This window comes from Hydra vulgaris, chromosome 10, assembly GCF_038396675.1.
Source record: "Hydra vulgaris chromosome 10, alternate assembly HydraT2T_AEP".
Lineage (NCBI taxonomy): Eukaryota > Metazoa > Cnidaria > Hydrozoa > Anthoathecata > Hydridae > Hydra > Hydra vulgaris.
This window is the reverse complement of record NC_088929.1, coordinates 30295689-30319555: the sequence shown is the minus strand read 5'-3', so window position 1 is coordinate 30319555 and position 23867 is coordinate 30295689. Positions and strand designations below refer to the sequence as shown.

Below are 23867 nucleotides of genomic sequence, written 5' to 3'. Positions count from 1 at the left end.
AAGAAATTTGTGAAATTTACTTTTTTATTGGTATATTGTCAATAAAAAGACAAGGCATTTCTTTTGGCAGTTGGTGCTTTTGTAGTCGGGATGGAAAAGAATTCATTTGGTTTTATTAATATTCAGAGATAATTTATTTATCTTAAACCAATCAGAGATTTTAACTAGTTCGTTGTTCATGCTTGCAAATAGTGTTGTTTATGGGATAAAAATAGGTTAGTGTCATCTGCAAACATGATTGTCATTAAGTTTGAGACTTTATACAGATCGTTTATGTAAATAAGAAAAAGCAGTGGTCCCAGTATTGACCCTTGAGGAACTCCACATTTAATATCAAGAAGTTTACCCTTCCGTTTGTTTGCAATTACTTAAATAATTTATAATCCACTTTAAAACACTGCCAGTTATTCCATAGTATTTTAATTTGTTAACAAGAATTTCATGATTAAGTGTATAAAATGCTTTTGCTGAATCTATGAAAACTCCCAAAATGAATTGATAATTCTCAAAGGATTTGATTATACTTCTTGTAAACTGAATAACTGCATGTTCAGTAGAGTTATTATTTTTTGAACCCATATTGGTTGTTATATACTAGATTATTTTTAGTTAGATGACTATAGATTCTGTTATAAACAATTCTTTCTAAAACTTTTGAAAATACGGATAGAATGGATATGGGACAATAATTGCTTGCATTAGTTAAATCTTCTCCTTTTTATATTAGTGTAATCTTTGCTGTTTTTAGTTTATTGGGAAAAACGCCTTGTTTGATCAAACAAGAAAATATCTTAAAAAGTATGTGTTTTAGGACATCGTTTGAGTTGATAACAATGTTTCCATTGATTTCATCCGGACCAATCGCTTTGTTTAGTTTTAACATTTTGAAGGCACATTCGAATTCTTCAAAAATTAGTTCAAAAAGTAAGGGGAGTAAGGGGGAAGGAAGTGATCTTTTTTTATTCAGGTATAACTTAAGGTTATTTTTTTTGTAACTTGGATTTATTTTTATTGCAACTTGTATTTATTTGGTAATTTTTGTGTTTTTTGTGAACGTTGTGTTTATTTTGTGTTACTTTAGGAAGAGTAGTTAGTAGTTTTTTAAATTTTATAAAGTTGAAGACAGAAAACGTTTAAAAAGTCGTCTCACCCGGTCACGAGACCAATGACCAATTTATAAACTTTACATTTAAATTTTTATTTCAAATATTTATATTATAAATATATTATATATTATATATAAATATATTACTTGCAAACTGAAAACTCATGCCGGCAATCAATCACAAACATACGGACAAAGTATTATGACTTTATGACTGACAGTTTTGCAAAAAAGAAAAAAAGAAAAAAAAATTAGAAAATTATTACTAAAATAAAAAAAGTTTGCAAACCATAACCTAACAACTTTAGACACTTTTCTTAACATGCAGTTGTTATTATGGATACAGTTTGCTATGAAGGATTTACTTGTTATTATCCGTTATTGTATATACTATCAATATGTTGTTTAATACTTGAATTATCAAGATACAAAAAACGCTACACCTGTAGAAATCTAAAAATCAATCAAAAGATCGTGTTTTGGGACTAAACAATCTAATAATCATAATTTTGTTTATTGACTTCCAAACGGTATTTAATTCTGTATCTCATTTAAAACTTTTTAGTTACATCAATGTTAACTTTTTAGTTAAATCATCCCGTTTTTCTCTGATAAACATCAAAATGTTACACCTTTAACTAAGTTATCTACCGTTAGCCAAGAATAAAAGAAAATATATAAAAGTTACAAGAATCTGTTTGAAAGCTGAAAAAAAAATCTTAAAAAAAGGTTTAAGTTTAAATTTATTATAAAACAAAAATCTTAATAATAACCAATACGATTTAAAAAGAAAACATGCAGTATCGTAAAAACTTTTGTTATTTTTCTATACATTCAGGGTGTATACAATAACTTCACAATGAGTAGAATATAAATATATTTTCAATAACTAACTTACTAATCCTTTTTTAACAACACCTTTCATATACCCATATTACCCCACTGGTAGTGTAATACGAATACTCATAATATATTTGATACATATATCACACTTAGTGCTTTTCATAAATTTAAAAGGTCAAACTGTATTAGTTATGACAAGCAGTTTTCTTTTTCTTACTGGTACAGTCTTCTATTTAGTTTTGTTCTTCTCTTTTTCTCGCAACCTTGCGACAACATTTATTTGTTTATTATAGATACATCTGCTACAGAATAATATTTTGTGAATCTAACAAATAATTTGTAGACTATGGCAGTCCAATTGTTTTTCAATATTGGTATCACTATGATAAGTGTTTATCAAGTCTACTTTTAAATTGGAAGACATTATCAGCCTCAACAACTTTTTTCGGTAGTTGATTCCAATATATAACGATTCTATTAGTGAAGAAGAATTCTCTTTGAAAAATGTTAATCTTGGGGTGTTAATTATTTCTAATTGCTCTTGCAGGGCCTTGGAGCTGATGCCAGTGTGGTTTAGTTATTGGAACCTGCCAGTTTACTTTTATAAAGCTATTGGAAATTTTAAAATAATCAATTAGCATTCCTCTTATTCTTCTATCTTTAAGGGTAGTTAAACCCAGAACTTTGAGTCTTGATTCATAATTAAGTTTACTTAAAGCAGACACTAGTCTAGTGGCTCGTTTTTGAATTTTTTCAAGATTTTTCATGTCTTTTTTCTATAAGAATTCCATGCTGAAGAAAATGTTCCAAGATGAGGTCTTACAAACGACGTGTACAAAATCTTGAATGATTTTACGCTCCATTTAGTGAAAGTTCGCGTAAGCATTCCGAGAATACAAGTAGCTTTTGACATGGCTTTTTGGCATTGGATTTCCCATTTTGAATTTTTTGTAATTATAACACCAAGATCACGTTCGGATATTGTTTCCTGTAATTCCTGACCATTTATATAACATTTATGTTTATAAATGTCGTTAATTGTTTTTTTTCATATATACGTAACTTTACATTTATCATTATTAAATTTCATATGCCAGTCTTCAGCCCATTTCGCAGCTGCGTCAATGTCTTTTTGAAATGAAATGCTATCTAATAGATTTTTTATAATCGCAATAAGTTTTGTATCATCTGCAAAAAGCTTAATGAAATTTGTCATTACTTCTGGCATATCATTAATAAATATAACAAAAAATAGTGGTCCTAAACTAGAACCCTGTTGAATTCCGCTAACTAAATAGCACCAATCAGAACGATAGTTATCCATAACTAATTAAGTTGTTAAAATTCTGCCCTTTTTGGAAAGAAGACTTTGATACATTGTATATTGACTCCTCTTCCTTAACAAGCTGTATGGCAGTCATTTATTTGTTGTGATTATATGTACCAATAGTCTTGCATTGATTTTGTTTCAGGCATGATATTTATTTCAGTCTTATTATTTTATCTAAAATATTATAAGATTAACTTTAATTATACAAAATACAAAATTTAATTATAAAGTAAAATACAATAATAAAATAAATAATATGAGGAATACAAAAATGAAATGTCAAGTATTTTGATTGAAGTTAAAGTTTTACCCTAGCCATTCAAAGAAAACAAATTTGAACTATGATCTTAATGTAAATAGTTCAGTTGCATTATATAAAACTACTATATGTAACTGAAAAATGTATAATACTATATTTAAAAGCAAAAGTGAGCTTAATTATATAAGTAAATGTCATGCAGCTTATGATTTTGTAACGAAATTCTATAATTTTATTAGGATTTTATATACTTTATATATATATATATATTTATATCCATTTTATCCCACTATCATCTTACCTGTATATCCATTTAACCCCATTTTAGATTTTTGTTTATTTATCAATATGGGTTAGAGAACTTATAAATTAAATTTTACATGTTGTTACATGATGTTCCAACTAATAAATTTACATCAATATTCTTGAATAAGTAATATTACTGAAGTCTGCAGACAAAAGTTTTGAAACGTAATGTTTTTTTGTTTTTTTTAAAAACAAAATGTTTTACTTTTTAACTATTCATGTAAATCAAATAGAAACATTGTTAATGCAAATAGGAGAAGCTAATTATGTGTGCTAATTATAAACTGTTGGTAATTTTAGGGTTTTAGCATTATGTATAGATAATTATATATAGATAACTTACTCCAAAAATTCATATTACCCCAGCCTATCCTATTGGCCTAAAAATTTAATTTTAGAATAACCACTTATTCATTTTTTTTTCAGGTATATAATTATATTCTGTGTAAAATTGTGCAAATGTGCTTGGATTAACCTGACTCAAAATACAAAACAACAATTTTCCCATGTCCTCCAGCATGCCTAAAATCTAGATTCCAGTTATAATTCCATTTGTATATACTATCAGTTTTTGGTTACTCCCAATCACATTTATACTATAATCCAAACATTTTTTTTTTGCTTTTTCAGATAGTTTTCAGCATTTGACATTTTAATCTTATTGCATTTTTTAATGTTAAAGACAATAACTTCTATGTAAAAAAGTCATAAAGGTATAAAATATTAGAAAATGCAACAACATTAGCAAAGAGCATGAAAATTTATTAAGGTAGTCGATAGGTATTGACAGGTAGTCGATTACATGATTCGTATCGAGCACAAGTCACAATATCTGGAGCAGATTCTCAAACGATGCTCTTTCTCTGTAGAGAAGGTGCAAAAACGCATTGTAAATAAAACATAGTTGGATTTGCTCTTGTAGATAACCTTTAACCATTGTCACATCGTCGCAATGTTGCTTCTTTTTCACTTTTATATAAATACTATAATGGGCGCTGCTCTAAAGAGCTAGCATCTCTTGTGCCATCTGCTAAAATTTATTCTTGTGTTACTCGTCATTCAATTAAGTCTCATCCTTTTATTGGGGCTGTTCCTAAGTGCTCCAAAAATTCTTCTTTGTCTGGTTTATTTCCTCGAACATCAGTTCTTCAGAATTCGCTCTTTATCTTGATTTGCTGATTCATATGGTTTTCAATTTTTTAAGTCGTCTATTAATTGTTATCTTGCTTTATAAACATCATCTTTTCTCTTTCAGTATCTTTCAACTCTAATAGTGATTGCATGCAACTTTGTTGGAAGTGAAGATGTTTAAAAAAACAAAAAAACAGAAAAAAAATGCAAAATTTCTTGTAAGATATCTCAACAAACAGAATGACAATCTTCAAGGCATCAAAGTGTATACTATACGGTACTCTGCACAACATAAGCAAGCAGAGAAATGTAAAAAAAAACCTGGAGGGCAGGCCAGATTAAAGCCCAATAACAAAAAAAGGAGACCATAAATTCTTAGCATCTTGACAGATTAACTCCCACCTTTGGATTGTAGGGATATATATCTGCTGGTGAACAACTATCTAAACTGGATAGGTGCCACTAATTTAAAATTTAAAAATAACTTACCTGGACTTGATTAGACTTCACCTGATTCAATTGTTGTTTGCAACAAACTGGCTTCCAGAATTGCTTACAACGTAAAACCAGCAAGAGCCGATATTGATAGAGATTTAGTTTTCTCATACTTTGATGAGTCATCGGTTACATTAAAAAACATTCTTAATACTAATATATGGTGAGACAAATGTAAGTGATAACCCAGGATCTAAAACAGTAATTTGTAAATGTGGCCTTAAACGTGCAGAAAAAAAATGTCGCTTTCTAAAGAAGCTGTTAGTATTATGTACTGGAGGAGTGCAGTTGGTCAGTTTATTTCTCCCATGGTTGTTTATAAAGCTGCAAACTGCAACATAGAGTTGACACGTGGTGACTCTCCTGCAAGTATATTCGAAGGTTCAAAATATGGTTGGTTCGACTCTAGAACATTTGAGCTTTGGTTTTGAAAATTTTTGAACTGAAATTTTTATAATTGAACTCTTACAGCAAATCTTACAGGAACAAAGGACGCCAAGTTTCGTTGTTAATTTTCACTAATATTTTTATTCAACACTGCGCATTCTCAAAAATTATTTCCGCGCTGAAACTACCATGAAAAATCTGAACAGAAAATTAGCTAAATGCACGTTTCCGCGCGGAATTTATCAAAATAATTGGAGACCGGGTTTTATTGATTAGAAACGCAATACTCAACATAGTTACGGCGAGTATTGGTAAAACTTAAATCAAAATTTTGTATAACAATTTCTTATTTGACAATCTATAACTTAGGTTTTTAATGAAACAAAATAAATCTAAGATCATTTTTGTTTAATGCAAATTCTTTTGCTTGAATTAAAAAAATTTTTTTGGAGATTTTTTTTTTTATACAGAATTTAAGACATTTACAAAGTTTTTTGATGACCTTTAGGGTTATGCTAAATCAATTTGCTTGAAATTCTTTTAAAAACGTCCTTAATTTGGACATGATTATAGATCAAAAGAGCTATAACTTTTACAAAGTGTTTAAATCAATGAATTTTCTAAACATCGTGTTGTTTTCTCTCAATGTTATAAGTTTCTTTTCTTTTCTCATAATGTTATAAAGTTCTCCACTTAATAAGTAAAAGTAAACAAAAAAATATCATTCAAGAATTTGAGATTTCAATGATCTGGAAATTAAAGCTAAAGTTAGGATTCCATAATATACCGCAATTATAATATATTTAATTATATATTATCTTGATTAAGTATCTTGATTGTTTAAACTAATAACCCACTGACGGCAATTTTTTAAAAAGCACCTTAACTACTATAAGTCTGTGGGGGTCTTTATATTGGCATTAAATAAAATCTAAATAAAAAATATTTCAATAGAAAAATCAATGAATTATACAGTACGGGACAGATTAAGAATAATCACCTTTATTAGATTTAAAAGTTAACTATTTATTGCTTGTAAGTTTTCCATCGGCGATCAACAGCAACATGTTGTAGCTTTAAAGTTTTAAATAAATTACAAACACAGTAAATATTTAATATTTTATTGAAATCAATGAAAGTCAAATAATGTTGTTACATATTTTATTAGACTTTTTTATTATCTTTACGCCCATATATAAGAACACCCATATATAAGTTTTTGTACAACATTTTTATTATTATTATTATTATTATTTATATAGATTAGTACAGTGGCGTAGCTATCATATAGCAAAAGTAGGCAATATATAGAGACACCAGTTAATGGCAGCCAGCATGGGTCTACTTTGTAGACAACTTGGCTCTATAAAGTTAGGTAGTTAATCTTAAGAAATGAGGTAGGAGTTAGGTAGTTAGGTAGAAGTTAGGTAGTTAAACCTTAAGAAATAAATATTACATACTGCATATAAATATAAAAATGTTTATTTAAATAAATATTGTATATATATTCATTTTGTTTATATATAGAATAAAAGCAATGTCAAGATCATATATTGTTATACAATGTTCCGTTGTAAAAAGTTAATAACGTTTCGTTGACATAAGTTAACAACGTTTCGTTGCAACGAGTTAACAGCGTTTCGTTGCAACAAATTAACAACTTTGTTTTCAATTTTTCAGATAATATTTTGCAATTGACATTTCAATCCTATTGTAATTTTTCAATTTTAAAAACAAATAATTCTAGTTAAAAAAATTATAAAGACATGAAATTTTAACTAATATATAAGAGCAATTGTAAAGAATATGAGAATTTATAAACGTAAACCAGGTAGTTGATCATCACATCGTATCTTGCAAAATTAAAATATAAAGTTTTTAATACATTATTTGTTATCTATATACGGTGAGTATCGATTAATCATCAAATGAACCGTTTTGTCGAATGATTTTTTTCTCCATTTTAACTTTGTTAGGTAGTCTTTTTAGCTACCTTGTTTTTTCTCATACTTCGTGTATATGTGATTAAGTTTAATTAAAGAGCTAACAACCTTCTTTCAGTTGAAACTTATTCTAAAATTGTTTCTGACTGTTTTCCAATTCAGAACATTCAAGTAATTTACATGGCAAAAAATAATTGGGTTCTTTCAATGTCTTTTAGAAAGCTTTCTGATTTAGTTTTAAATTGATATGGTTGTTTTGAAAGGGAATTTTTAAAAGCGCATGTTGTGTTAATGTTTTTTTACACTGCCAGTAACAGTTAGTCAGTAGTTAGTGTAGAATAATCATATAGCAAATTAAAAATAATAAAAAATTTTAAAAGGAATTTCATCGGGAAACTTACACGATCTTGCATTATTATCTATATAGAAGATTACACGATCTTACATTATTATCTATAGAGCATAAAGAAGCTGCAAAAATGGACATTAAAGGACCTACGAATAATTTTGCTAATGCAAAAGCTAGAAGAAAACAATTTGAATTCTTTTTTTATACAATCATGTAACATAACACAAAAGTTGAAAAAGAAAACTTATTGCATTTATTTTTATAATTCTTATTCAGATCTATATAATTTGTTCTCTAGAGTTATGGGAATCGTGCTTCAGGGTTCTTTCAGCCACGCTTGTCTATAAGCCCAAAGTTTCATGCTACGCCTCTGGATTAGTATGTTTAAAACAACAGTTACAAAGTAATTTGAAAATTTTTAACGGGATTGTTAAGAAAAATTTCTGTTAACATAAGTTTGAGCCTACAAATCAAAGGTTTTAAAAATCTAAACTAATTGGTTTTAGGTGCAGCTACCTGCAAGCTGGACCTTAAACCAATTAGAAACTATCAAATAGACATTAAAAGTTTTCCTTTTAAACCAGAAATTTACGCCCAATAAGCGATATTGGTAAGAAATTTTTCTTTACCAATATTGCTTATTGGGTTTGACCCAGCGTCAAACCACAAAGCACTTGCTTCTGAGCCAGAATTCTAAAAACTGTGCCTCGGCTGCGTAACATTTCAGTTTTATTAAAAGATATACTTTGAATAACATTTAAGTTTTGAAAAAGAAGAACTTGGATTGCTTTGATTTTTTGCCTTTTTTTTTTTTTCAGTTACGCTCCTTTGTGCAATTCAGCAAAACAAAACTTTTAATAATTATTATTAACTTGAGAACATTTTGGCATCAGAAATCATTTTATATAAATATTATTTAAACCAAAGCTTTATTTGTGACGATCATTTAATTCGCCTTTTCTCTTATTTTTTTTACAGCAACAGCAAAAAAAGATTTTTAGTTGCAGTAAACATTATCTTTTAAAAGTAGATAAAGTAAAAGGAAAAAAAATGTAGCGTATTATTTGTATTGTATATTATTGTGTATATTTAGTTAAACAGTAATCTATATAACTATGATCCGAAATGCTAAAAACTGATATTGCAATTTTTAGTAATGATAGTAGGCCGTGGTATGATAGTTGGTCGTGATATGATATTAGGCCGTCATACGATAGTAGGTCGTGATATGATAGTAGGTCGAGATTGACGTCCTAATAAAAGTAACTATAAATAAATAAATTTAATTACTTTAATAAAATTGAACTTACTTTCTTTTTTAATATTTCATTTTCATTATAACTTGGTGCTTATTTTTAATTAAGATATGACCAGTGTAGCAGCTTAAAATGACTTGCCTAAAATAAATTCCCCCTACTTTGTTTTCTAGTAAAAAAAAATCCCGTCAGTCATTTTAGGTTTTTAAATAAATACTCCCTTTCGTAAATAAGTATTCCAAATGAGAATACTTATTACTACATCTGAAGATAATTACAATAAACGTCATCAATTAAACGCTTTTGATTATATTTGGTCATAAGTTGCTTTGAAAAATTGAAAAAAGAATAATAGAAAATTTATGTTTAAATGACTTGGTTCTAACACAGTACAATTGATTTCTAAAAACAACCAGTGCAATTTAGTTGACCAAAAGTATACTACGTTAACATAAAACGTTACTTTAATCAAGCCACATGTTGATAAAAATGAAAAGCTTATATTGAAAATTAAACTATTGTGTTAAAATTGAAGAAAGAGTTATACTTTTATGGTGTATATTTAATGTATGTTTAAGTTTAATGTAATTAACAATAAAATAAAAGTAAGTATTCAATGATAACTGGAAACCTGCGTCCAGTTGAGTTTGCGCAAAAAAAACCCTGCAACTTGAGCAAAAAACTTGCACAGATTGTTATTTGCGCAAATAAAAATCTTATGCAAATTGGCAATTGCGAGAAAAAAATCTACTTAGATATGCACAAAAAAACAATTTTAATTTACAGTTGAGTCCTTTGAAAAATACATCAACTAACCAATTCATTTGAGACTAAAATGGATTGAACCATTTTGATTGAATTTATTGAATTTTTGAAACTAAAGACCGGCAAGTTTATTTGTGCTATAACTCGTGGTTAAACGATATCATCATGGATGCTGCCAAAACGCTCATTTGGAAATATTCAATTGGCGCTAAACGTTTATATATATATATATATATATATATATATATATATATATATATATATATATAAAAATGCTGATAGTAAAAGATATTTTCTCAAAAAAAATTTTCAAATACATTTCGCATCTAACATTATACGTTTTAATATCATTTTTAATAAAAAAATAAAACTCTTTCTCTCCGCTTATTTGGTACTTAGTTAATAGAGATAGAGAAGAAAGGTTTTTATGTTTAAAAAAACCTTTCTTCTCTATCTCTATTAACTCTATTTGTACTAAAACCTGTAGTACTATGTACTACTTTCTATTTGTTCCCCTTTTATACTAAATTTTTCTTCAAGTAGTAACTTCAAATGTTTATAATATATATATGGATTAAGGGTATCCATCTTTAATACAAAACATTTTAAATTATACCTTAAATCTTCCTTATAAATTAATAAAAATATACAAATTTGTAAAAGTAACTAAACTACAAAAAAAGAAAAGAAAAAAAAATATTGATTTTATAAATAGTTTAAATAGTTTATGTGTGTTTAAAAATAAACAAACATACTAAAAGACACACGTAGAAACAAAAAAACACAAATAAAATACACAAAAATATAAAATATGCACAAATAAATCACATACACAAGTGAAATTTCTTTCATTAAAAAAATTATTGATGGTTCTGTTTTCAAAGTTCAAAAACTTGACACAAACAACTATAAATTTGCTAAATATTCGTTCATTACTATATTACGATCTAACTTTTTAAATTTTAGAATCAAGTTCATCGACATCAAGATCATCATTACTCTCGTTTTGTAAACGTCCTTTTTCAAGTTGTCGAAGTACAAGTTTTTTATAAACTCCATTAGCTTGAATAAGTTCATCGTGGGTACCTTCTTCAGCTACCACTCCCTTGTTTATCACAATTACCTGAAGATTGTATAAAAAGTCCATAATACCAATAAATGTAAACTATTGTAAGATAGTAAGAAAGTTTATCATAATATATATATACTTTTTTGATAATTTTGAATATTTCTGTACACCATTAATAAAAAATATTTACCCGGGAGGCGTGGCGCACTGTTGATAATCTGTGCGCTATTACAAGTACAGTTCTTTTTCCGGTCATTGCTCGATCTATAGCTTCTTGCACTAAATGCTCACTTTCAGAATCAAGTGCGCTTGTAGCCTAAAATATAATATAAACTTGAAACAAAAAAAGTATAATAAAATTCATACTTTTCACCAAAACAAGTCACTTTAGAACAAAGGTAATTTTATCATAGCGAGAAATCGATGCGAAAAGGTTAAGTATGATGATCCATTCTGTATAAATCTCTTAATTGTCATGGTGTGAAAAATTTTTATATTTAGATTCTTTTCATATTAAACTTGAGGTCCGGTCATCAAAAGGTTTCATCTTTTTTTCTTTTTCACAAATACTACAATGATCGCTACTTAAGCGAGCAATTAGCTCTTGTTCCATTAACTAAAACATAATCTCGCTTGACTTTTTATTTAGCTACAAATAACATTTTTGATTGTGCATCAATTCTTTGGAAGTCTCTCCAATCTTCTTGTTTTCCTGACTCAATTTCCGACAAAAATGAAAATGACAATGAATTGAAAAACTGACAAAACTTTCAGTTTTTCAATTCATTGTAAAACTTTCAGTTTTTCAAGTTATCTGTTAAACTTTCAGTTTTTAAGTCATCTGATAAACTTTCAGTTTTTCAAATCATCTGTTAAACTTTCAGTCTTCTTTATTGACATTTAACTCTTTTCTTTTTGTCTGAACTTAAATTTCTTACAACCTTGCTAGGTTCTAATCTTTCAATAGTTGTTGCCTGCAACCATTCTAGTTGCAAATTTAATTAAAAACAATTTTTTTTTCCACTTTTTTAACAACAATTATTAACATTAACAATAACTAAATAATGTATAAACAAATAAATAATAAATAACATGCTTAAATAAAGCATAAAAATTGTAAATGTTGTTTTAGCTTTTTTTTATATATTATTTTGTGTATAAATACACAAAATAATACATAAAAAACATATATACAATAAATACATAAAATAATACACTTTTACAGAAAGTTCTTTTAAATGTTTATTTAAACTAAACTGAAAAAGGGATACCTCATCTAAAAGTAAAATGTCAGGATTCATAAGAAGTGCTCGTGCAATAGCCACTCTCTGTTTTTGTCCACCTGAAAGTTTGATTCCACGCTCACCAACATATGTGTTATAACCTTCCTATAATATAATTAATATATGAAACTTGATACAGTTTTTAAAAGTAAAATATTTATACATAACCTGTAAAAAGTAATAAAAAGAATAACAACAATGAAAACAACTTTATTAGTAGTAATAAAAACAATAATATAATTAAAAAAAAAATGAAACTTTTTTAAAAAATAACATTTACCTCAAAGGACATGATAAAATCATGAGCATTAGCCTGTTTGGCAGCAAATTCTATCTATAAGGAAATATGCTTGAAAGCTTTTTTCACTTTTTTTTAATATATATAATTTATATATATATATATATATATATATATATATATATATATACATATATATATATATATATATATATATATATATATATATATATATATATATATATATATATATATATATATATATATATATATATATATTACTCGTCATTCATATATATCATATATATATATTCATATATATAAATATATATATTCATATATAGTCACATGTATATCATATATATATATATATATTCACATATAGTTATATATATATTACTCGTCATATATATATATATATATATATATATATATATATATATATATATATATATATATATATATATATATATATGTATATATATATATATATATATATATATATATATATATCTGAAAACTCTTATTTGTCTAGTTTTTTTCCTTGAACATGAGTTCTTTGGAATTCACTTCAAACATCTTGCTTTCCTGATTCATATAATTTGCAATCTTTTAAGTCATCTGTGAATTGATATCTTGCTCTACAAACTTCATCTTTTCTCTGCCAGTAACTTCCAACTCTTATAGTGGTTGCTTGCAGCCATGTTGGAAGCAAAGATGTAAAAAAAAAATATGTATATATATATGTGTGTGTGTGTATATATATATATTTATATATATATATATATATGCGTGTGTGTGTATATATATATATATATATATAGATCTATAGTTTGTTGGCTTTGGGAAGAGCGGAAGGAAAAAAGTGATTCTTACGCCAACATATACGTCACTTTTAATTACTTTTAACTTTCGTCCAACATTTCCGTGTTGGACAAAAGTAAAAACCATTAATTTAATTACAAATTAATCGTTTTTAAAAAAAACCACAAAACGCAAATTTAATTGACCAGAATGTTTTTAAAAACATTCTGAATGTTTTTAAAACATTTTGAATGTTTTTAACAATATAAACAATGTTTTTATTTTTATTTTTTTTATCAAAATGTTTTTATTTTTATTTTTTTTAATAAAATGTTTTTATTTTTATTTTTTTTACTGTAAATCATGCGCGGAGTGTTGCTACATCGACTATCTTATAGCCTGACTCGCAAGGGAGTGCTGCTACATCGACTGACAAATAGCCTGACTCGCAAGGGAGTGCTGCTACATCGACTGACAAATAGCCTGACTCGCAAGGGAGTGCTGCTACATCGACTGACAAATAGCCTGACCCGCAAGGGAGTGCTGCTACATCGACTGAGGGTTTGGTTGGGGCAGGCAGTCTATCATTATTAAAAAAAAAAAATTCCGGTCTTAAAAATTTTAATTTTTACTTTTTGTCAACAAAATATGGAAAAAACTTTCGGACAACATCTAAGGGTTCTATATATATATATATATATATATATATATATATATATATATATATATATATATATATATATATATATATATATATATATATATATATATATATATATATATATATATATATATATATGTATATATGAATATATTCATATATATATATACATATATATATATATGTATATATATATATATGTATGTATATATATATGTGTGTGTGTGTGTATATATATATATATACATAAATATACATATATTTACACACACACACTCACACACACACACACACACACACACACACACACACACACACACACACACACACACACACATATATATATTTACTCACACATATATAATTAATCAAAGTAAACAGTTTAATATCACATAAGATGGGTTGAAATTTTTAAAAAATTGCTATTATATAAATTTAAATATTTGACAAAATTTTAAACTTGGTTCTGCAATATACAGATTCATGCCAGCTGATAAACTTATTGACTGTTAGAAAAAAAAAACTAAAACAATATCTTGGTAAAACAACATCTTGGTAAAACAATTTCTTTGTATAACAACATCTTGGTAAAACAATATCTTGATAAAACAATATCTTGGTAAAATAATATCTTGGTAAAACAATATCTCGGTAAAACAATATCTTGGTAAAATGATGTTTTCAATTGAAACAGATTGAGAGCTTATTGATGACTTAATATTTAAAACATTTTTTTACTTTGATTAATTCAATTTTTTTTACAAAAAATTGAATTAATCAATTATAACTTATATTCAAAAACGTAATACAGTATATATATTTAGGGTAAAACTATAAATTTTGATTTCATTTTTTTACAAAAAAATTGAATCAATTATAATTCATATTCAAAAACTTGTTAAATTATTTGACCTATCACTAAGAAAATAGAAAAATATAGAAACATGATATAGCATAAATAAATAGAGTGCATTATTCTATAGAAATGTAGATAGGGAATTATGTAAAAAGTTTTCAGAAATGTTGGAAAATGAAACCTAAAAGAATATTCTACTAGGATGGAGAATATTGTACTATTTCAATGGAGTATTTTTATACACTAACTTAATGCAGACGCTTTTTTGCAGCAAAAAATAAAAAAAAGATTCTTACTTCATCTTGACTAGCATCTATACCATAAGCAATATTATTTGCAATGGTGGTAGCAAACAATATAGGTTCTTGACTGACAATGCTCATTTTCTTTCGTAACATATCAAGATTCACCGATTTGAGATCATGATTACCTGGCATTATTAATATAAAAAAAGTGAGATAATTATATTTAATTAAAAAAATTATTTTACAATTGTAAAAATTGATTCGAAAAAATATATAAATTGTAAACAAACTAATAAAAAAATTTAAATAATTGATTTATAATTAAATATATTATTTTAACATAAATTGTTGAATCTCTTAAACTGCTCTTTTTTAAACTGCTCTTTTTTAAATTGCTCCAATTTTGTATAGTTAATGGCTTGTATATTTTTTCTTTTTACCTTGAAGATTTTATAAATAAAGTTAGTTATTCAGATGCAACAAGCACTCCTGCTTTAGAGCTATAGGTCAAAGAAAAGCTTAAAATATTGTTTTGAAAAACTTATATATTCCAGTATAACATGATGTGCATCCTGTTTAAGAACACCTCTGGGAATTGAATGAACAATCTATTAATCATATAAGCTATTATTTTATTTATCATGTAGACGACTAAATGTAACCTTTGTTCAAGTAAAGATTTTTTCAAAACATAAAAGAACTGATTAAAGAATAATAAAATTAAAAAAATCAAAAAAAATCATAAAAGTTTAATACTGTTTAAATCTTTGATCTTATTTTTTTCAACTTTTTTTTAATTAATATTATCTTTAAATAAATATCCAAATATGAGACTAGTTTATATTTCAGTCTTATCTGCGGACTTTAATGAAGATGATTTATTTCTATTTTTTAACTTTAAGACACTAAGAATCTGCAGCTTTGGCGCATACTTAAAAATTTGTTTTGGATAAATTTACAGCTAAATTTATTCTAACAAACATTAATTAAATTAATTAAACACAAATTAAACTAAACTAAAATTTTACCAGAAAAGTTGTTACATGAAAAACATTAATATGTGTAACTTTATCGTTATTATATTAGCTTTATTTAATTAAATTATCTTGTTTTCATTTCGGTCTTAAATGTAAACAATTTTTATATAAACTGAAATTTATTTATTACATTAAAAAAAAACATTAGTTATATGCAACTTTTACACTATTGTGACACTAACTTTCTTTAACTAATTTATTTTGTTTTCATTTCAGGCTTAAATCTTAACAATTTTTAGATAAAAAGATAACAAAATCAAAATTGCTAATAATTACAAATAAATAACTTATTCTTTTTGTTGTTATATTTTTACACGCAATTTTATACCAGAGGGTTTTATATCAGAGTTTTACTTTTCCAATGTAAGTAATCCAATAACACTTGCAACTTAACAGACTAATATATATCTATAGCTCCTGATTCCATGTTAAAACAATAACTTTAATCTACTAAGTTAATAATAATATCAAAGTTAATATAAAGCTTTTTGTATTTTTTTTTTAGTGCTTGAGACTTAAACTTTTTGAAAAAGATATGTTAAAGCTTTAAAAAAATTTTCAAAAGTTTATTTTTGAAAAACTTTATCTTTTTTTTTAAATTATTTGAAACTAGAATTTTTAAATATTTTATAGAATCACAAAACAAAATTGAAAAAAAAAACAGCTTTAGTACTAAGTTAGCTATGCTAAGCTATTAACTATGGTGCAAAATTGTCAGATCATAGATTTTTCTATATATATTAAAATACTTTGAAGGTTATTAAGAAGAATCTTGAAAAAAAAATTGTTTATTGATCAAACCAAACTAAGAACTTGTAGAAGGTAAACAATTTTTTACGACATTACTTATTATAAGATGAAGTATCAATTAATTTTAAAAAAGAAATAATTTTGCAATAAGACAATTTTTCAAACTATGTAAATATTTTTAAAATTCGAAAAATTTAAAAGAAAACTGAAAAAATCAACAAACAAAAAATGTTTGGAAAAGACATGTCTTATATTGAATTTAGAACACAAATTAAGACAATAAAATGATGAGTTTGTAATGATGAATAACAAACAAATCAGTCCTCATAGAATGTCTGATTCATATATGGTTTCATGATGATGAGATCAAGGATATGTTTAGCAAGCTGTAATGTAAAGTGTAGCAAATGCAGGCATTAATTAAAGTGAAAAGTGGCCACACAAAATATTAGAAAGACATTCCTTTAACATCCATATGTGTAATATATGATGAAATAATGTATGCAATAACATGTAACTAATAATGTATATTATTAAATTTGCGATAGATATTATTAATTTTTTACAATGTGACCATTTAAAGTGTTAAATTTTAACAGTGTGATCATTTAAAGCAGTATGCTTTTTTACAACTTTATAATTAAAAGCAAATCAAAAAAAATTAAAGACATCAAAGTAAGATACAAGATAAAAATCATGAGTAAAAATTAAATTTTAAAACAACTTTTCACCAAATTATTTGCATACCAAAATATATTGTTCCATAACATGGATCATAAAACCTTTCCAGTAAACTCATAACAGTGGTTTTCCCTCCACCAGAAGGACCAACCAAAGCAATAGTTTCTCCAGGCTTCATGTTAAAACTTAAATTCTAAAAACAAAAATAAAAAAAATAATGAGACATACTGAAACATATATATATATATATATATATATATATATATATATATATATATATATATATATATATATATATATATATATATATATATATATATATATATATATATATATATATATATGCAGATATTATTTAATAATATTTAAGTGCTACATGAAAATAAAAGTGCTCATTTTGCATTTTGAAAATAAACTCTTCACATGCAAATAGATTATTGTTGATAATTTTTCACTTTTTGGACTTTTATTGTAGCATAGCATTAAATTATGAACCTGTTCGCAAGTTTTTTGTTTCCTAAGCTACTCCTCACTTAACACCAAAAATTATACATGCAAAAAAAAAATTATGTTGAAAATCTAATACTTTTTTTCTTTTATATATACATATATATATATATATATATATATATATATATATATACATATATATATATATATATATATATATATATATAAAAGTTATATATATATAAAAGTTATACATATATATATATATATTTATATTTATATATATATATATATATATATATATATAAAAGTTATACATATATATATATATATATTTATATTTATATATATATATATATATATATATATATATATACATATATATATATACATATATATATATATACATATATATACATATATATATATATATATATATATGTATATATATATATATATATATATATATATATATATATATATATATATATATATATATATATATATATATATATATATATATATATATATATATATATATATATATATATATATATATATATATATATATACATACACAGGGTGCGGAAAAAGTTCCTGTACAAAAATATAAACAGCAAAAACAGCAAAAGTTCCTGTACAAGACGAGAAATAAATTACACTTTAATTTAAAATAAAATAAAAATAAAAAGTACTAAAAGAATACGAAGGAATACAAAAGAATACCAAAACTAAAACCAAAAACACACTATATATTGAATGAAAACAACATACAGATAATTTTTTTAAATTATACTTTTGTACGGGAACTTTTTCCGCACCCTGTATATATATATATATATATATATATATATATATATATATATATATATATATATATATATATATATATATATATATATATATATATATATATATATATATATATATATATATATATATTTATATTATATATATATATATATATATCATAATATATATATATATATATATATATATATATATATATATATATATATATATATATATATGTATATATATATAATATATAATATGTATATATATATAATATATAATAATCACATCGAAGGAGACAAGAATGAGATTTAGTAATTCTTGTTGATTTTCCATAATCTGTATCAGCCAACTGCTGAGAATTTTTTCAATGTGTTTCATTTAAGTTTAGAGTGGGTTATACCACTCTAAATTTGTTTTTTATAGTGTTATAAGTAATTAATACTAAAATATAACTATAAAATTAATTTCAAATCATTTAAAAGATATGTTGATGATATACAAGATGATATATGATTTTATATTTAAAAGATATGTTGATAATACACATTCACAATTTCAGGTAGAAGCAGATGCACAAAAATATTTAGATCTCTTCAAAAAAACTCTAAAATTTATTAATTTCCAATAATAAACTGACACTACCAATTAATTCATCCTTATATATATCGTATTCATTAGAAAATATATATCCTGTTTATAAAGTAGAGTGCTATTGTGGAAAATGTTATATTAGTGAAACAGCGATAAAAATATTGTCACATATAGGCCACCATAAAACAAGTGCACAACAAGGTAACAAGAAAATTCAGCTGTATCTGACCATTTCAAAATTTGTCAAGGAAATTTCAACTGGAATGGTTATTTCTTGTGTTTAATGCTTGTCGGTTGGTAGTACAAATTAGTCATTTATGGCTTGTACATAGATTAAAAAGAAGATTGGGGAAAGAATGCTTTCTTGTATTAGTTGTGTTAATAAATCTTTCCATTCCATTTCCATTGTAGAATTTGCCTTGTTGTTTATAAATTGAATGCCACTTTTGCTGCAATCTAGGATGATAACTCAGTCTTGACAGGAAGCCATGCATTATATGACCACACTAATAGTATTTTGGTTTAACATTTTAAAAACTTGGTGAATAAATAAGTTTATGAATTATACGCTTCAAATAAATAACATGAAACTTTTAATGCTTTTATATTAATGAAAACATTTTTAAATAAAGTTAAAAATTTCTGATGATGATTTTTGTTTAAATAATCAATGAAAGTTGTATTTTTTCTTATTTATATATAAACAGAGTATGCATTTTTTTTTAACAAATAATTTCTATTTTTCTAATTATTTCAATTATATAGATAACAACTTTTTTGGACAATGATAGTCATTTTAATAAATAATTTTTTGGACAGTGATAGCTTTTGATTAAGCTTTATATGAGAATAACTAAAATTAATACTCTCAAAAAAAATTTGTTAAAAAGAAAAGAAAAATATCTTTCAAAACCGTTAGAATTAAATAACTTAATTCTTTACTGTTTTTATATTATAAAAGCCTTAAGAATAAAGTATAGAATCACTGCTAATGGATTTTTTTTTTCTAATTTTACAAATGCAACCATTTCTGACAAAAAAAAAAAAAAAAAGAACAATTTTATCTTTCCATTAAAATCTTTTTTTGATTTATAATTATACTAAAAAACTTATTTTTCATATTTACTTTATTTATTTAACAAAGCACTTGAAAGATTTTAAGATTTTTTCTTTATAATGTTTAAATTCATGCGATGAATTACAAATGTGTATTTCCTTTATTATGTATTACTTTCTGCGAATAAATGTTTATTTAAAAAACGCTTGCTTAATCAAACCATGAAATGGTTTTAAAAAGAGTTAAATTTTTTTTTTCAAATACATAATTATTTACTAGTGTGTATTTATATGGAAACTTACTATTTTTGAATTGGTAAAAAAAAAAAAAAAAATTATATATATATATATAACTTGAAATAAATACTCATATTTATTAATCAATTGTTAGAAATTGTTACTTTATTTTTAACAGTTTCCCATATTATTATAAAAACATCAGTTATAAAAGTTATAAAAGCATAAATAATTCAAAGTTTATTACTTCAAACTTTATTAAAAACTTGATTTAAATGATTTTAGGGTCAGTTTTTTGAGTTTTAACTTAGTTAAGTTATATTTTTATTTTTTATGTTTTAGTAAAGTTCTTTTTTTTTATATATATTTCGTTAAGAATTTTTTTCATTTAAAAAATTTTTTTTTTTTCAGTAAAGTCTAGATAAATTTTTCAGCGCATTTTTGAAACATTAAAACATTCAAAACATGTTAACAGCCATATTCAAATCATCAAAATAAAATATTATTTTTGTGGTTGAATAATGACAAGCAATCACATATCTTCCTGACCTAGACTGATAGCCATGACAATAGGTTGATCTAAAGTTTATGCATGAGAATAATGTGTTTAATGAGATTGAATACTTTTTTAAAACAAAAAAATAATGAAGTTTTAAAAATATTGCAGTCAACAGCTCCAAAACCTTTATCATAGCATCAATTATTAGGAAGAAATATATTTTTTTATAATAATTTATCTTGTACATATCCTATAACATGTTTTGCAAGGATACGCTCAACTAATTTGCATGAATAAGTTCAATTATTGTAATTGCTTCCTTGCAAAACATGTTGTGTATTTATAGTAAACAGTTGGTAGTCAGTTGGTAAAAATTGGTTATTGACTTTTGAAATGAATATGATTGCAATATAAAGTAATTTGCATATTATACCATTATAGCTGGCTGGCGACAATTTGATGCATTTGAGTTGTTTATTAGCATTAGAAAAGTTGAAAATGGGCTCTCCTGATAGATTAGAGATTGAGTTAAAAGGAGGTGATAAGTCTAACTAATAAAATCCTTGCCAAACTATATCTGAGAATTTCATGTTTAATTTCGCAACAAATTTAGTACTTGTGAGTAAGCTGAGGGTTGGGGTCAATAGTTGGTGTGAATGTGAACACATACTATTCTTATTATTGGCATAATATTATTTATTACTGTAGTAAGATACTCTCTGGACAACAAGTTGAGCAATATTATCAGAAGAAATTATACAGCCATAAAGGCTGGAATTGTGTAAACATTTATATTATTTTATGCATTCTAGAATTTCTGCAGTCATCCATTCTTGATCACTGCAAATTTTAATAGTACACAGAAGCTGATGTTTATTTTGTGCATCAGTTATAGAAAAGTTTTAGAATGAAGCAAGTGGGTCAGGGTCAAGATTTAAAAAAATACTTTTTACGCCAAATTGTGGCATGGCAGCAACTGTATCTTTAATCATATTTGATTGTATTTGAATACATTTAGGTTTTGGACGAGTGCTTTTATAAATATGTTGTGAGCAAAAAGCGATGACAATATTGTGATCACTAGCATTTAAGATTTAAACTATGAGAAGAGGTGATTAGCTTTAGAATCTTTAAAGTCGCCAGCTATGTAAATCAGTAGTGGATTGTTTCTGGAACAATTGGCTACTGAATCATCACAAGTGTATGATAGCTATGAGATGAAGAGCTTTTCTAAGAAGTTAGTTGCCATTCTGGTATATAAGCAGCATCCCTTAAGACACAAGAGTTCTCATATCATAATCTTTGTAAGCAGGTTTTTTCAATAAAAAAATTTCCTTGGTTTATAAGGGTTTCAGTAGTATGTCAAAATTGACTGATAAAAGGCAAAAGGTATAACTACTGGATGGTATTTGTTCAGTTGGGATTAACTATTATCATAACTCCACCTGACCTTTGGGTATTTCTTTTTCAGATAAACAGTTGTATTTACAAGAAGTTATTAGGTACTAAATACATTCTTGAATACAACTGATTATAATGTTACAGGTAGTGGAGAAAAGCCATGTTTCAGTAAAAAATCTGATAAGTGCATTTGTATCTTCATAAAATTGAACCAGTTGATTTTCCCCTGGGACAAATGGAGCATGGTTGGTAGTGAGTATGATCAGCAAAGTCTAAAAGCAGTTTATAGAGATTTCAAAGTATTATTCTAGAGATTTATAGAACTTTCACTGAAACAATGTTGCTGGCTGAGGATGTGTTGGCGGTAGATAAAGGGTCACTGTTGGCCTAAACTGTTTTGGATGATTCATTAATTCTGTGAGAGCATGGTGGATAGAACAGAGTTAAAAGCATAGATGTATTGCTGTTCAACTATAATATAACTATAATAATATAATAAAATATATTATATATATATACTATATTAAAATATATTATACATATTTTATTATAATATATATAATATATTATAATAATATATTATATATATATTATAATATAATAAAATATGTTATATATATAAAATAATATAATAAAATGTATTGTCCGAAAAATGATTGAAAGATAAATAGCATTAATAAAGAAAGATATTTATAGAGATGTAAAAGCCCTCTGGTGGTGCGCGCATTAGTCACGCCCTTTTTAACCTACTTACACTGGCACGTTGGGCATGTAGGAATCAAATAATAATTGCTAAAATGATAAATGCACTCGAACCCATCTGAATAAGGTAGTGCTATATTTTACAACTAATAGCATTGTTATATTACTTGCTTTTTCACATCTTATATTTGGTTAGCGCATTTGTCTTCTTTTTGTCTATCGGACATAACAGTGGCGATGACATTGACAAATAAATAATATAGATAAAAAGTTAATCACAAACTTTTCCTTTCGCTCTAATGTTTGAACCCATTATCTTTTGGAAGAGCAATGTTCTAAC

At 25.3% G+C, this 23867-nt stretch overlaps 1 protein-coding gene across 1 annotated transcript in view; it reads right to left on the bottom strand.

Annotated features, from left to right (window-relative positions):
* The window catches only part of LOC101234644 (uncharacterized), a 93471-nt gene that overhangs the window by 8003 nt on the left and 61601 nt on the right, over positions 1-23867 (bottom strand). Inside the window, exons 13-18 of the mRNA XM_065807752.1 lie at positions 17860-17986; positions 15377-15510; positions 12802-12855; positions 12510-12626; positions 11429-11554; positions 10694-11292 (exon numbers count right to left, since the gene is read on the bottom strand). Of these exons, the coding sequence (XP_065663824.1) occupies positions 11125-11292; positions 11429-11554; positions 12510-12626; positions 12802-12855; positions 15377-15510; positions 17860-17986 (726 nt within the window). The 3' untranslated portion in view covers positions 10694-11124. The remainder of the gene's footprint in view (positions 1-10693; positions 11293-11428; positions 11555-12509; positions 12627-12801; positions 12856-15376; positions 15511-17859; positions 17987-23867) is intronic.